The 16,920-nt window shown below is 41.1% G+C and overlaps 2 protein-coding genes across 2 annotated transcripts; both read right to left on the bottom strand.

Moving 5' to 3' along the window:
* Window positions 1-226: 226 nt before the first annotated feature.
* On the bottom strand, window positions 227-15,183 carry cry1b (cryptochrome circadian regulator 1b). Its single transcript, XM_062389670.1, is given in 6 exon segments — window positions 227-1,898; window positions 1,901-2,055; window positions 2,461-2,608; window positions 2,703-2,736; window positions 2,738-2,918; window positions 15,114-15,183. Coding segments are annotated over 6 exon segments (717 nt in total). The 3' UTR covers window positions 227-1,769.
* On the bottom strand, window positions 4,535-9,148 carry LOC133955588 (dihydrofolate reductase-like). The gene is made up of 6 exons (XM_062390498.1): window positions 8,913-9,148; window positions 8,082-8,131; window positions 7,679-7,784; window positions 6,782-6,908; window positions 6,256-6,371; window positions 4,535-5,225 (listed from the first exon to the last, which is right to left on the bottom strand). Exons 1-6 carry the CDS (start codon window positions 9,017-9,019, stop codon window positions 5,135-5,137), a joined length of 597 nt encoding a protein of 198 aa, XP_062246482.1. The 5' UTR covers window positions 9,020-9,148; the 3' UTR covers window positions 4,535-5,134.
* Window positions 15,184-16,920: the final 1,737 nt, after the last annotated feature.

Below are 16,920 nucleotides of genomic sequence, written 5' to 3'. Positions count from 1 at the left end.
GTTGTGTACTGTTTATGTTGTTGTTGTTGTTGTACAATGTACTGTTCTGCAGCTGCTGTAGACACATTTTTGGTTGTCGTTGAAATGCAGATGCAGGTCATATTATAAAAAGTTTATTGTGATAACAAGATGAGTTTCATTTTATAATTCAACTTTATTAAGATGCATTTATTAGTCCCAAACACATGCACAGACATGCAAAGGCACACTCATGCAGGTAGGGAAATGTAATCTCTGCTTTTGACCCATCTGGTGCAGGACACACAGAGCAGTGAGCGACTATATACGGCGCTCGGGGAGCAGATGTTGGGGGAGGAAGGTGCCTTGCTCAGGGGCACTAGACAGGGTAGGGCTGTTGGATTTTTGGACAGATCAATCCAGGTTCGTCTTTTGTTGTCTCTCCATGGAGTCGAACCAGAGACAGTGACCTTCTCTGCCAATAGTCCAAGTTTCTGCCACTAGACCAACGCCTCCCTCCTCCTCATAACCTGACATTTGATTTTTTGAAAGTTAAAACCTTTCACACTAAAACAAGAAATGGCATTACGTGAAAAGTTTGTACAACAACCGGAAAATATAATGTGAAAAACATTTAATTGCAAAGAAATTGCATATTATAATGTAAAAAGGTGTTTTAACAACATACAAAATATGAGTTCATATATAACAATGTAAAAAACACATTTTTATAACATTTAAGGTTATAATGCGACACTGATCAGTATCTGTGATACTTCCATAAACCCCTGGGACATCAGATATCTTGGCTCACCATAGGAGGAAACTGTAACATTGATGTATGATCCATTTGTGTTTTTCTGCTTTGGCCAAAAACAGTGGCTGTGACAGAATATTCAATGAAACGGACAAACTTTATCAGCCACTGAGAATAATTCAGCTGTGACCTCTCCTTGTACTGCATCTGCAGATCAAGACGTCATGTGCTGACTGTCCAGACCAACATGTGATGATCTACAATGATAACCAGCACTATTATCTGAGATGAGTTCTTCAGACTCCATTGACCACGAGCAGCACATTTGTTCTTCTTCGTGGTTGTTAGCTACAGTTACTGTGTGTTAGCTGAGGGCACAGCGAGAGCATACAGACAGAGGCACCCTTTGTATACCGTCTCTCGCCTATTGTCTACTTGCTCTGCCTCCAGGATTTAGAGCTGCTCCCAGATGGAGCCTCTTCACAATGCGTCATGAGACAACTTGTAATTGATTTAGTTTCATTCTTTTTGTGTGTGAATTTAAAAAAAAGAACATTGACATCAATCAACTCCAACAGGATGACGGAAAGCACTTTTGAAGCTATAATGAAGTAATTTGCACTGTAACAACATTTACTTAGTTAATCAACTCTGTTTTATTGGGAAGATCAACAGTAGTTTGGTTATACTCTGTGGTCAATAACAAGTTTTTAGTAAAAAAAAACAATGTAGTAATCTCCCTTGTACAATTTGAAATGTATTTTATTCAGACACATTGTCAACCATTTCGATTGTGTACTTGTTGGAGACGTTCCCTCCTGACTGTGCAGAAGCATTTAAATTGACATGCAAGACAATGCTTCTCTGTAAAAACGATGATCAAGAATAACTGCGGATCCTCTGAGGGTCGCAGTGAGCTGGAGACGAGTTCAGCTGACACACCCTGCACAGGAGGCCAGCAAACTACAGGACCACCACATGCAAACTCTACATAGAAAATCCCTAGTATAACTTTAACATGTTGGTTTTGAAGGTTATTTTCTGAAACAAATGTTTACATGGCACATCTGTTATACAAGCAGCATTCCAGAAAAACCCATTCAAATAAATATGGGAGTATCTGAGTCGTGTCCCTACCCAGTCCTCTAATGCAGGAAAGCTTCTGGTAAAATTGTTTCATCCGCCATCAATGTTGATGCGGCTGGCTTCAGCATGGTTCACCATAGGCTTGTGCTCTCCTATGATGCACTTTGCTGATTTCTGCACTTCCTCTGGGGCCCTCCAGGGATCGTAGATGTATTTGGCTGGAAGGTCTCTCAATATGGGCAAGTCACGCCTGAAAATAGATTTTCATGTGTCAAGTGTGATGACTTTGTCTGCTCAGTTGATGCATGTGATTACAAGAAGTTATATGATGATGTGTATTAACGTATCATTATTAATAGTAGTGTTGCGAATCAATACTGCATTTAATTTGCCATGCATTTAGAGCTAGAGGAGTGAGACATGAGTTCAGATTAGCCAGCACATCGCACTTCAATTTGTAATTTCGCTCGGCAACAATCAATTCAACAGACAATGTCCCCCAACACTAATGCAGCCATGACAAATGATAGTCCCATGTGAAGCAACACAAGAGCACAAGCCCACCGTGACATATTGTTGTGGATCATTTAAGTGACTGCAGGGGACCCATGCCCTCAGACCTTATGAAAGAAGAGATGTGAAGACGGACTGACCGTATCTATATGTGACGCTGGGGTCTGTGCTTCGTCCAAATCCTGCAGGGCAGTAACAGCGGAAGACCTGCTCGTAAAATGAACTGTAGGAGAAGCACGTCCAGCTGCCAGCGTTGGTGCTCCAATCTGCATCCAACCTCAACTCCTCAAAGACCTGTACACGGCAGGGACAGCAGACAGGATGCTTCACTTACTTCATTTACTAACTTCTTTTATTGACCACACTGATTTATTTTCTCAGTTCAAACCTTCATGCCTTCCTCTCAGCTGATCCACAGGTCTCGGACGTCCCTCTGCCCATTTGGCCAGCGTCTCTGGGTTTCTGTCCCAAGGGATCTGGACACACACAGGGTTTCCCTCCATTTTGTCAAAGCAGGGGTTGTCGGTGGCAGTCGTATAGAAGAACTCCCTCAACAGCAGCTGCCCATAAAAGGAAAGGGATGGCTTGCTGGTTTCCTTTTCCTGATGGGATAGAGCAAATAAAGATAACTTGATTCAAAATAAAGTTTATCATCTGCAGTATAGATTGTTTTGACTCCTTTTAAACCATCACTGAACGCAGGTAATGTGTCATTGACCGTTAAACTGTTGAGACATTAAGACAATGACCCGAGCGAAGGGACTGTTGAGCTACAACAGATTTAATGGTACCTGCATTAACTTCTTTTGTGTATATACTGTGCACTAACATGTCTGCTTACCTTCCTCTCCAGATGCTGACATTACAAATATAAGATCATTCTGAACAGAGACCACGGTTACACAAAATTAAACCATGAGATCATGAGACCATCAATCATGAGAGTAGATGACTTGAAAATGATTGGGGGGGGCTAAAACCACCACTACACAAATACTGTGTGTGTGTGTGTGTGTGTGTGTGTGTGTTTGTGTGTGTGTGTGTGTGTGTGTGTGTGTGTGTGTGTGTGTGTGTGTGTGTGTGTGTGTGTGTGTATGTGTGTGTCAGCACATCACACAGGTCAAGTAGGCATTAACTTGCATTGCAGTGACTCAAGCATTATGCATCCTTGAACAGAGCCAGTCATTCACTACCACTATCTCGAGAAAGCCAACAGATCTGTTGTGACTATCACTGAAATCACAAACAGCATTAGATATGGACTCTAGAACACACTGTATACAAACAACTTACACAAAGGACACGAATGCATGAGATCCAAGTGTTTCAGTGTGAGAAGGCCGCCCTCTACTGGAGACATCTTCACACACTGAGCTCTGAGTTATTGTCAACTAACACAAAAGAGAACAAGCCGACAAGACTTTTAACTGTATGATAAAAGCTTCAAAATTTGAATCTATGTTTTTCTCTGAGTGCAATCAGCACAGTGACAGCCACACTGAACATGTGCAAAATAGACATAGCATCTTTGGCGAATTGTGTTATTCATTTTTCCTCTTCTACTATTACAATTCCATACAATTCCATACATGTGCGTTTAATGTGGCTCAGAACTGTGAGAGGGTGTGATGTAATAGTTACATTGGTCCACATGGAAAAACGTAGGCATCTCATAACCCCTTTCACCCCAGCCATAAACATTTTTGCCTGCTGCCATCTGGCTGACAGTTTCATCCCCCAGGCCATAAGACTTTAAAACTCCTCTCCGTGAAATATTTGCATATTTGCACTATTGTTGTTTTATTTTCTCCTCAGCTGTTTATATATATATTTAGATATATATACTTTATTTTTAATTTTTAATTTTGATATTCTATTTTATACTATTTCTATTTTATTTTATAGTTTGTAATCACTTGAGCTCAAGTAATTACAAACTCAAGCATTTCACTCCCAGCGTCTGCTTAATGTTATTGTTGTGCATTTGACAATAAAAAATCTTGAATCTTGAATCTTGAATTTGGCTTCCGTTTTTGTCTGCCCATTGTTATGCAAGTTCCTGTCTGTGAAAACGAAAACATGGAAGAGATTCCTTGTATTTTCAGATAAAAATGTCATTTTTTAATATAGTTGGGCATTTTGGCCAGGTTAACTCAGTGCTGTCACATGTCCTTCTGTAATGCCTCCCCCTTGTGTCAAAAACGACCATGTACAACAGGATGAACCAGGAAAACTTTATTCAAAAATTAAACATTAAACTTGCCCAGTGTCACTTATTTGGTCTATTAATTGGCTCACTTCATTCAAAAACCCTAGCAAAAAGCTATACAGTGAAAACCAATGGCAATAACTATGTCGCAGCTTTTCTAACCAAAACAAATTACACATTCTATTTATATCTCCCGACCAAATCTTATTTTCCATCGAGCTTCAATATCACCAAGGAGGAGAACATGGAAACGCTGACAAGTGACTCAGGGACGGTAGATGTCGGCAGAATATTATTTTCCCAGCAACAGGCAAATCTAAATTTAAGCCGAAACACAAATACTTGGGTTTACAAATTGCTCTGCTGCCACACTATCTACTCTCAATGTTTCTTCATGGATTAAAAATACTGTTTGGTCAAGTAATGCTCATTGACAAAAAAACTAAAGGTTACAACACCTTTTCCTTGAATTTGCATAAGAGCGACACACTGTGGGATTTGGTTTTAGCCACGCCTCTGCCGTTTGTCCAGGAGCTGTGCAAAGGATTTTTAAGGCAGAACAGAACAATCCAGTGATTTAGTTTTTGGGTAATATCTCTGCAGTCTCTGGTCTAAATGGCATCACAGATCGATTTCTTGAATACTTGGAATTTGTACTTAACGCCGTCCTCCTCCTGAATATCACTCGGTACCTGAGGGAATCTTATTTGGAGACAAAAGGAGAAAGAAGGTTTTGTGACTTCATTAAGAAAAAAACTAAATATAAATATAACAATGCAATGGATGAACAGTTTAAAAAAACAAGCAAAACACTGAAAGGCTGCTGATCATCTGCAAACCATGAAATGGGATCTAAAGGAGCTCTTATTGTAAATTAAAACACTGATATAAAAGCAGTAAAATATTGTTTGAATCAATTGAAAGAAAATATAGATACCAGGAAAACGAGAGGTAATAATCTACCTTCAATGGACACACTCACTAATTTACCAATAGAATTCAATGGAACAGAAGTTGTATTTACAGTTCACATGGACATAGACAACTGGACTTGCTCGTCTTTCTCAAAATGGTTTTACCTCTCCTCCGGTATTAAACGTATGTACCTGTGTTTAGAGTTGTGCTGTGAAACATGCAGGTCATTGTAACCTTATTCAAGCTGGGAATGGCTGTTGCTACCTTTAAGTTGTAGAACCCCCCCTGCTGTTGTGTGAGTCAGTAGGGTCATTTGATTGGACGTGTGGTTGGGTGATGAGCTGTGTGGGGAGAGAACTGGGAGAGTATTGGAAGTGGATGACAGCTTCTGTCTTAAACCAGCTCCTCTGGTAATTAATGGTTTTTCCAGGTTGACAAAATTTGCGTCTTTCACTCTTTCAATCATGTGATCTCTGGCCAGAATACTGTACGCAGACTACCAGCCTCAATAGAGTGTCACTTGTTACTCCTGTAGTATAAGGGATAGGTGGTTGTGTACATATTTTTGCCAGAGGAGACAAAAACCTCTTGTGTGAAACGTCTTCAACAAACATAAGTCCAGTTTTCTACGTGGAGACAGATGTAACATTGCTTTTCAAAGCAATGTCGCGGCAAACCAGTGAGGGTGGAAGTCAGCAGAATCTTTTAAACTGAGCTACTTCAAGTACAGACAATGCAACCACAGGGAAAGTGCTGATGTTAGCTTTGTAACTAAGTAAAAATCGCTTTACAGTCGGGAGCAAAAATAAACACTAACCTTTCTTGTAGTTTGAACACTCCTCTGTCAAAGTCAGGGAAGAAAACATCACACTCAAAGTCAGCCATGACATTGGTAAGATAAACCAGATCACACCACGGGTGGCTCAGCGCGTCCTGGTCAGAAAACAAGATCAAAAGGTCACATTTGTGACGCTTCTTCATGGTTATACAGCACAAGAAGGAGAGAGACTAAATCTAAGCTGCAAAGGAAACTCTCAGCATGTTGATGGCAGTTCTCTTTTCAACACCACTGCTGGTGTGAGATCATTTTAAAGATTTATCTGATGGATCCTTGTTATTCAGTGTTTCTGTTTTATGCTTTTTATTTGAATTACAGGCAATTAAGTCCCATTGCAAAACTCAGTTGAAAAGACAAGAAAGAGAGTGAAGAAAAAAAAAAGGTAAATTTAACAAGATAACATAAGGCTTAATGGATTTTATCACCAATAAATATCCAAAAAATGTTGTCCAGCGGTCAAAGATCGAGCTAGAACCAGTTATTCTCTGAATGTGCAGCTATTTACCTTATAGACCTGCATACCACCAACGACCCAGATGGTCTCTATCAGGTCAGCTAGGGGGGGCTCTGCAGACAGGCGGACAGCGCTCTCAAAGTCTTCGGACAGGAAGTGGGCATGATCTGGAACTTTTCTGAAAGACAACAGAGTTCATGAGAAATTCAAAAGATGTGCGTTTACTCCCTGGAGTATATTGAGCAGATAAGGGCTCCTGCAAGAGCTGAAGCACAAAAGACCTAAAAAAAAAACTGCAACTGTCAATAAAAAGCACTACAGCTAAAATATCATAATTCAGAAACTGTGATAAATACAAGGATCATAGCTGAAAGTTTTTTGGTCTGTTTGAAAGTGGGCTGAAGTGGTTTGATTTCAAAGTGGTGAGAAATCTAAAAGACATGTCCATTCCCTTTCATTCATTTCAACGGGAAAAACTTCAAACAAAACGTTGAAATAAAATAGAGAGGCATAATAATCCAACCTGTTCTGTGAGCAGTGATGGGAGTTTACATGAGTCGTATTACGTAAGCCAGCTCACGTTCAGAGAAACGAAGCTGAACATCTGGAACGCATTGTACTGAGAACCGAGGTGTTACAACATGTTGTGGAAATAACCTAAAGGTAAACTGAACTCTGAAAGTCTGAAAGTCTGAAAGTCTGAAAGTCATTTTGAGGACTAACTTCGGTTTAAAAGGACATTGTGATGAGTATGCATTATAGGTGTCCTCAAAACTACAGAGTCAAGAATGTGTGTGTGTGTAGTTGTGTTTGAAAACATCAAACACAACACAAAACAGATGAGCTATGTATGACCAGCGGATTGTGTGTGTGTGTGTGTGTGTGTGTGTGTGTGTGTGTGTGTGTGTGTCTGTGTCTGTGTCTGTGTGTGTGAGATATATGACTCACTTCAGTTTGGTGCTCAACACCACATGTAGAGTATTAGCCAATGGGAACAGTGTTTCCGGGTGGGAGAACCAGCACAGTTTACCCCAGACCATCATGTTCATCTTTCCTGAAATCAAAAGAAATACAAATATTTGATACTAACGTCGACTTCTCAAGCAGCACAGCTCGCATGTCTGTGATGATGAAACATATTATAAGATAAGATACATTTATTGTCCCACACACAGAATAGGCCTGGTACTACAACTCCAGAGATAAGCATGGAAGATGAGGATAACATCTTCTATAGTAGTGGCCTTTACGTCATTTCATATAATAAAACACATCAACACATTACAGGATTATACGTGATCCTAAGTGAGGTGATAATATGATACGACAGGATATTGATCCAGGACCATACCTGGTCTCGACACCCTGGTGACAGTGTTGAGGAAGTACTGGAATTCAGACCTGAAAAAGTCACATTATCATTATTAATCCAAGCACAAAACAGACGGCTTTTACAAAGATAAAACTATGAATAGTTTGCAAATATAGTGAGGAATACCCTTATGAATATGATATGCAATTATAGATTATATAGTTAAAAAATGCATTAAAAAACATACAAAAATCATTTTTTTTCATGAGCAGAGGAGGACAAATATTTCATATAAACAGCAAAACATTAAAAAAATCTTCGGTTGATCAATCACGGGTTGTACCTCTTCACTGAACTGGCTCAATGCGTAAGTAATACATAGACACAACAACTTATATGAATATCAGTCATATATATACTGATCAAAAGTAATACATTGATAAAGATTGAAAGTTTGTTGTATTTTTATACATTTGATATATTGATATTGCCATTGTGTTATTGCCCAGACCGTGCATTGCGTATACAGCCTCCAACTGCTTTATTTATTTTATTTATTTTTTATTCTTTAACTTTTTTTGATAAATATTTCCTTTTTACTTTACCATTTTGTTTATAACAGATTTTGAAAGCTCCCTTGAAGATAAAAGGGCATCTTATCATTTTAGGCTAAAAATCTCCATGTCGAAGCTCCTCCTCTTCTCACAGCTGTTTCATTGTACTGTGGCTGTCAATGGAATTTTTGGCGATTCTAAAACGGTTTGTGCGAGCCCCCGTACGAACCCCTGTTTCGAACACACTCTGCTGGAGTCACAAACTTTCCCCCCTAATAAATATGAATGAAATACCAAAAATCTGTGTGTCTCTTACGGTAGTTTCCAGGGCAGGTGTCCGTCTTTCCCGATCCCCATGTCATTGCAAACAGCCGCGATGAGGCGCACTGGCTTCTCCTGCCTTTTCTCCTGGCTGTTCTCCATCTCGCTCAGGTGAACACACGACACACACAAGCTGCGGGATCAGGGTCTGGAACCATTTATCGGGATGAGAACTTCACTATTACCGCCCACCCACACTCGGCCGCTATTGGACACAGTGGATTTCCTCTGCTGCTGTTGGTTTTTCAGCCTGATGTGTAATCAGTCTGCGGGCGTGACTCACTCACGAGGATTTGTTACACAAGCACCACGCACGGACACAGATTCAGGACGAACATCGTTTGTTTCAAACCACGAGAGCTTCCCCTGAGTCCACACAGGGGAAGCACACAGCTCAGAGCCACTAACAACATAACAAGTGTTTGGGTTGTAGCACAAAGAAACCTCTAAAACAACACAACTCTTCTTTGTAAGAGTGAAAGTCGTGAGCACAAATTGATCCCATTCAATGTTGTAGCAAATTCACGTTGGCCTCCCTGTGTTCCTGTGTGCTGCTTTTCTTTGTAACTGTTGAGATATATTTATTATGTACTCAGATGTAATGCTGTATTGTAATATGTATATATGGTTACGCCACAAGATGGCGCCAAGGTACAGGCTATAAGAGCCAAGTTGCTATATGTTAGTGTGTCAGTTAAAAAGTAGCTCTGACCGTGAGACTGATGTGTCAGCAGTCTGTTAATAAATACGCCAACAACGGCTAAAGATAACGCCATCATTTATTCTTTCCTCCGGATGCAACGGTAGCTGCAGCAATAGTGCAACACAACTCAACAGGTTATGGGCCCAGGAGTCGTTCGAAGAAAAGTTTAACAGTTAGAAAGTCGCAACGAACCGCGTGCTAACGGGAAGCTAGCTACGGAGAAAAGCAAGCTTGCATGATGGAACACCGAGGGACGAGCAGGTTGCCTCGACCGACATTCGACGGAGATGAGACCAAGTATGAGATTTGGGAAACCAAAATGCTGGGATATCTCCATTTGAATGGACTAAAGGACACTGTTCTGAGAGAACCGACGTCAGAACGAGACATAGCAGCAGACGCAGGTAAAAATGCTGATGCATATGCAGAGCTAATTTTACTGTTGGATGATAAAAGCCTCTCACTAGTTATGAGGGAAGCACCTAATGAAGGAAGAAAAGCTCTGAAAATATTGAGAGAGTATTATGCAGGGAGGGGAAAGCCCCGTATAATCAACTTGTACACCACGTTGACATCGCTTCAGAAGGCAAACCATGAAAGCATAATGGACTATATCATCAGAGCAGAAACCGCCATCACAGCGCTGAGGAACGCGGGTGAAACGTTAGGAGACGGACTGCTAGTGGCTATGGTTTTAAAAGGACTACCTGAGAGTTTTAAGCCATTTGCAATACATGTGGCCCACACGGACGATAACATCACGTTTGCAGAATTCAAGACTAAACTACGAAGTTTTGAAGAAACAGAGAAGATGAACGCAGCTGAGTCTAGCGACAGCGTGATGAAGACTCAAGGGAAAAGAGGAAGGCGTCCAGTCGAAACAGTCGCCCGCGGCTGGATCAAAGAAGACACAGAAATGTTATGTTTCGAGTGTGGCATCAAAGGCCACAGAGCGAGAGCGTGTCGACAGAAGACATGGTGTAGTTTTTGCAGAAGTGACACCCACAAAGATGCAACGTGCAGGCGTAAGGACAAACAAGATGGTGTGAGTAAAGTCTCAGAAGATGCCGACGAGGACTACGCGTTCACCGTGAGAGACGGAGGAACCAGAACCCAGCGGCAGCCGGCGCGCAGCATCCAGGATAGAGGTCTGATGGTGGACACTGGAGCTACCTCTCATGTCATCACTGACATAACAGTTTTCAAGAGTTTCGACAGCGCGTTCAGGCCAGAAACGCACATTGTCGAGCTGGCAGACGGCACCCGGTGCAGCGGGATAGCTCAGCGGAGGGGGAATGCTGAGGTTTCCCTCATCGACAGCACGGGACAGCGACGAAAGGCGACACTGAGAGACGCTTTGTTCGTGCCGTCATATCCCCAGAGCATCTTCTCGGTGAAGGCAGCTACTACGAGTGGAGCTACGGTTGTCTTCAAAGAAGATAAAGATGTCCTTATAACCAGAGGAGGTACCAGATTTAACATTCATGTGTATGGAAAGCTGTATTATTTACATACTGAATCTGAATCAAATGATAAGTGTAATGCCTGTCACGACATACAGACATGGCATGAAATATTAGGCCACTGTAACTATGAGGACGTTCTTAAATTGCAAAATGTTGTTGTAGGTATGCAGATCAAAGGCAAAACGAGTAGGCCGGAACAAGAGTGTGAGGTGTGTATTCAGGGAAAGTTTGCTCAAACCAGAAATAGGGACCCTGATACCAGAGCAAAGGCTCCCCTACAGATGGTACACACAGATCTTGCAGGTCCCGTAGCCACTGAGTCGAGAGATGGTTACAAATATGTGCAATCATTTACTGATGACTACTCAAGTGCAGTATTTGTTTATTTTCTAAAGAAGAAAAGTGACACAGTACAGGCTACAGAAAAGTTCCTAGCTGATATATCCCCTTATGGGAAGGTGAGGTGCATCAGATCCGACAATGGAACAGAGTTTACATGCAGTGATTTCCAAGCACTGTTGATGAAGAATAAGATCAGACATGAAACGTCAGCTCCTTATTCCCCACACCAGAACGGAACAGCAGAGAGGGGTTGGCGTACTCTTTTTGAGATGGGTAGGTGCATGATAGTTGAAAGTGCACTACCAAAGCAGCTATGGCCCTACGCTGTACAAACAGCAGCAATGGTACGGAACAGATGTTTTAACAGACGTACAGGGCAGACTCCTTATGAGCTGCTAACAGACAAAAAGCCCAATGTATCCAAAATGCAAAAGTTTGGGTCTGTATGTTACACGTACAAACAGAGCAAAGGGAAGCTTGATTCCAGATGTGATCAGGGGCATTTTGTAGGTCACGACAAGAACAGCCCAGCGTATTTGGTGTATCATCCAGATACAAACAAAGTACAAAAACACAGACTAGTAAAGTTTGTGAGCAAGTCAGCTGTGGAAAAACAAACACAGACAGGTGAGCCAGATCCAAGTGATAGCTATGATGACACTGTGAGACCCAGGACTAGTGGAACCACGCAGGAGGTCAGTAGGAGTACAGAAAATGCTCCAGAGTCAAGTGTGACAAGTGGTGAACCAGAGAGTAGAAGGTATCCAACTAGAGAAAGAAGGACGCCGAGTCACTTAAATGACTTCATAACTGAAAACTGTGTTAGTGATGCGGTTCATATCACAGTAGACTACTGCTGTAGAGCGGTGTGTGGTATTCCACAGACATTTGGGGAGGCAATGGAGTCAGATAACTCAAAAGAATGGGCAAAAGCCATGGATGAGGAAATCCAATCCTTAGACGAGAACAAGACCTTTACCCCGACAGCACTGCCAATAGGCAAGGAAACAGTGGGGGGTAGATGGGTTTACGCCATCAAGACTGATGTAGATGGGAGAGACAAATACAAAGCAAGGTTTGTGGCCAAGGGTTACAGCCAAAGAATGGGAGTAGACTATGGGGAGACGTTTTCACCCACGGCAGACATGACGAGTATAAGAGTGGTGCTACAAAAAGCTGCACAGGAGAATTTACTCCTCCACCAAATGGACGTGAAAACTGCGTACTTGCACGCGCCCATAGATTATGAGATCTACATCAATCCACCAGAGGGTTATGAAGAAAAAGAGGGTATAGTTTATAAGCTAGAGAAATCCCTTTACGGTCTTAAACAGTCCGGCCGAAATTGGAATAGGATTTTGCACAATTGCCTAACTGAGGATGGATTCACACAAAACCCAGCCGACCACTGTGTTTATGCCAAAGAGTCAAATGAAGGGAAGGTGATCATAATCACATGGGTCGATGACTTGATCATTGCAGCAAGCAATGAAGAGAGACTGAAAAAGGTGAAAGAGATGCTCGCAGAAAAGTTTAAGATGAAAGATTTAGGAAAACTCAAACATTTTCTGGGTATTGATTTCAGTCAATCAGATGGATGTGTAAAGATGTCACAGGAAAGATACACTAACAAGATACTACAGCGTTTTAATATGCAAGATTGTAGGACCAGAGAAACACCCTGTGAGCAGAAGCTAGAGTATACTGAAGATGCAGTGAAGATGGAAGATGTCAGGATGTACAGGGAGGCTGTTGGTAGTCTTATATACTTGACTACTTGTACCAGACCGGATTTAAGTTTTGTGGTGAGCAGATTATCACAGTACTTTGCTGAGCCTACAGAGGAGCAGTGGGTCACTGTGAAGCATGTTTTAAGATATCTCAAAGGCACTGCAGAGAAAGGGTTAAGCTTTAAGAGAAACAACAGTGAGGAGCTAGGTATACAAGCCTACAGTGATGCTGACTGGGCGGCTGATACCAGTGACAGACGCAGTACCACAGGATACTGTGTCAGTCTTAGTCAGAACAGCTCTCTAGTCTCGTGGAAGACTAGAAAACAACCCACAGTTGCGCTATCAACCTGCGAGGCAGAATACATGGCACTGGCTTCCACCATACAGGAGTGTCTATACCTGGAGCAGTTACTAGGGGGTATAGATAACTACAATTACACACAAACTATTGTACATGAGGACAATCAGGGGACAATAGCTCTTGCCAAAAACCCTGTACACAGACAGAGGTGTAAACACTTTGACATAAAGTACCACTTTATCAGGTCAACTGTGATTGAGGGAAGGGTGATTTTGATGTATTGTTCTACTGATGACATGGTTGCTGATGTAATGACCAAACCTGTAAATAAGTTGAAACTGAAGAAGTTTGCAAATGCTCTTTTTGGAGATTGATATGTGTATGACAGAGGTTCACATTCATTCTGTTTTACTGTGTTTCTTTTGCTTGAAGTATAGCAACCTGAGTACAAGTGGGGGTGTTGAGATATATTTATTATGTACTCAGATGTAATGCTGTATTGTAATATGTATATATGGTTACGCCACAAGATGGCGCCAAGGTACAGGCTATAAGAGCCAAGTTGCTATATGTTAGTGTGTCAGTTAAAAAGTAGCTCTGACCGTGAGACTGATGTGTCAGCAGTCTGTTAATAAATACGCCAACAACGGCTAAAGATAACGCCATCATTTATTCTTTCCTCCGGATGCAACGGTAGCTGCAGCAATAGTGCAACACAACTCAACAGTAACTGTCAGCCACTCTAAGCTACTGAGTGCTTCCCCATCGGATCATAAAGTTCTTCTGATATGTGTGTATTTGGAAGCAGCTACATCCTGAGTCTACAGGTGGATATGTGTGTCAGGTCTGGAAAGGTTGAACGAAGGATAAGGATTTTTCAAAACCTGGATCAGACTGAGGTCTGGACCCTTATTCCTGTTTGTCTGCCATCGTGTGTGATGTGTCCTCACACTTCAGCTATTTCTCTTGTTGCTTGGGTATTACAGTGTTCATCCACTGTAAATAATTTCTGCATAATAAAACGTGTTTGAGATTAGTCCCAAACACATGCACAGACATGCAAAGCCACACTCATGCAGGTGTGCAGGAACCATCTGGTGCAGGACACACAGAGCAGTGAGCAACCATGTACGGCGCTCGGGGAGCAGATGTTGGGGGAGTAAGGTGCCTTGCTCAGGGGCACTAGACAGGGAGACTCTTGGATTTTTGGACAGATCAATCCAGGTTCGTCTCTTTGTTGTCTCTCCGTGGAGTCGAACCAGAGACGAACCAGAGACCTTTTCTGCCCATAGTCCAAGTTTCTGCCACAAGACCACCGCCTCTAGAGGAGCTGTCTACAACCTAGTATCACTGTACTTCATTCCTGATCCTTATATGTCTGATTGCCGCCAGTATGACCCTACAGGTGCATCATTAGCCATTTACAGAATCAGATAATGAAGTATGTTTAGTATTTGACCGATTCTCCTTCATCCCATCGTCTGTCCCACTACTCTGTTGACTTTGGTCATGAATCTCAATAACCGCTGCACTTTGTCTGGCACATTTTACACTTTGGTTTTTCACACTTTGTTGATCTTGTTTTCAGGGCAGGTGCAATATGCAACTCACATTTCCTCTGCATAATAACGTGGTATGTCCTTGTGTTCTGTTTTTGTTGTTGTTATTGTTGTACAATGTACTGTTCTGCAGCTGCTGTAGCACTTTGGCCCAAGACACATTTTTGGTTGTTGTTGAAATGCAGATGCAGGCTGTATCATATTATAAAAACTTTATTGTAATGACAAGATACGTTTAATGTTATAATTCAACTTTATAACATGACATTTACATTATTGAAACATGAAAAAGTATCACACTAAAACAAGAAATGTTTCATATTGTGTAAAATGTTTCATGTTATGACAATGTAGGAACATTAACAATGTGGAATGCTATCTTGTTATTGCAAAAAGGCTTTTCAGGAAACAATGTAAAACATCTCATAGTTAAAAAATATTGGAACATTTTAACAACATTGGAGACTTTCACATCAAAGTTCAGGTTTTTTCCACGATAACGAAGTTAATATATAACAATGTAAAAAACACATTTTAAAACATTTCACGTTATAATGCGACACTGATCAGTATCTGTGATACTATAATAAACCCCTGGGACATCAGATATTTTGGCTCACCATAGGAGGAAAATCACAACTGTAACATTGATGTTACAGTTTGCTAATTTGTTAAATTAGCAATAAACTAATTTCTAGGAAACCCTTTTTAAAATTTGTTCAAAATTACTTGAATCCCTTCTGTAAATAGATAGCATTTGATTAATAGTGAATCCAAATTTAAATATATACAACAATGTTTTTGTCTTGCAGTTTAATCTCAATAGAGTTAGACAAATAATAGATTTACAATCACATTGGAGACAAAAGCACAAGGCTTCATGGTGGGAACATTTTAGTTTTCCAAGTCACATTATTTACAAAAGGTATCTGAGAAAAATCCATAACCAAATTTAAAAAAGTTTGAAATCAAAAGCAATAATTATTTACAAAATATATGACTTCCAATGGTCCCTAACCCTCCTAATGTGGGTGTCAGACAGACCTTTAGATTTCCATCAATCAAAATGCTTTTTACAATAAGTTGTGGAGGTCAAACTGGGTCCCCCTCCCTCGTGGAGGTCACTTGGACTCTATTCCCATCGCAGACAAAAGCCAGATGTTAGCGGGGTTTTTTGCCCAGAGGAAAATTGGCTATTGAGCCACTCTGAGTGAGAGACACTGGATAACCAGGGGAAAGATATTGGGTTGAATGGAAATGATTTATGATTCAACTAGAATTGTAACAGACAACCCTAAGACTAAACTTGTACACACCGGGATTTTATCCTGAATTAGTCATCATCATTTCATTATCAGTTTGGTTAATAATCAACTGCCACTGACTCTTATCATTGTATCGTTACAGACTTGAACCCTTTACAATGTGACTGCTCTGTACTGCTGCTGGTGTTTGACTCTCCTCCATTCACAGACCTGTCAGACAGGTTATTGAACTATAGGGGCACTCAGAGAGCGCATACATCTGCAGAAACAGTCTGACATTACACATTACAAAAACATTTGAGTAATAAACTCCAACCTCGGGTTAAGTCACAAACCTTGAGCATGTCAATATTAGCATCTGAACCACACGCTGAACACTAATAATATCGCAACATCGTGAACAGCCAGCTGGGACTAATGTTTATCTATAAAGGATAATGCATCTGACATTATTCAGATTTTCAGCTAATGAAGTTGTCTTCTAACCTGCATGTGCTGCCATGTGACATGACTTGGGGCTGTGGTTGGAGTGTATTATCAAGATCCGTGAGAGGGGCACATTGGGACAAGAAGTGTTTTAGTCTATTAAGGGGCAGGTCCGAAAAAGTTTGAGAACCACTGCGGCAGTGGAAGA

This window comes from Platichthys flesus, chromosome 6 (assembly GCF_949316205.1).
Source record: "Platichthys flesus chromosome 6, fPlaFle2.1, whole genome shotgun sequence".
NCBI lineage: Eukaryota > Metazoa > Chordata > Actinopteri > Pleuronectiformes > Pleuronectidae > Platichthys > Platichthys flesus.
The sequence above is the reverse complement of the archived record's forward strand: the minus strand, read 5'-3'. Positions and strand labels throughout refer to the sequence as shown.

What these genes read in the sequence shown, in the direction of transcription:
- LOC133955588 (XM_062390498.1), bottom strand. Translation starts at nt 9,019, where the DNA reads ATGGAGAACAGCCAGGAGAAAAGGCAGGAGAAGCCAGTGCGCCTCATC. An exon ending in CACCAGGGTGTCGAGACCAG is followed by an intron (nt 7,785 to 8,081) that starts GTATGGTCCTGG and finishes TTTTGATTTCAG; the next exon opens with GAAAGATGAACATGATGGTC. An exon ending in GTGTTCAAACTACAAGAAAG is followed by an intron (nt 5,226 to 6,255) that starts GTTAGTGTTTAT and finishes TCTCCAAATAAG; the next exon opens with ATTCCCTCAGGTACCGAGTG.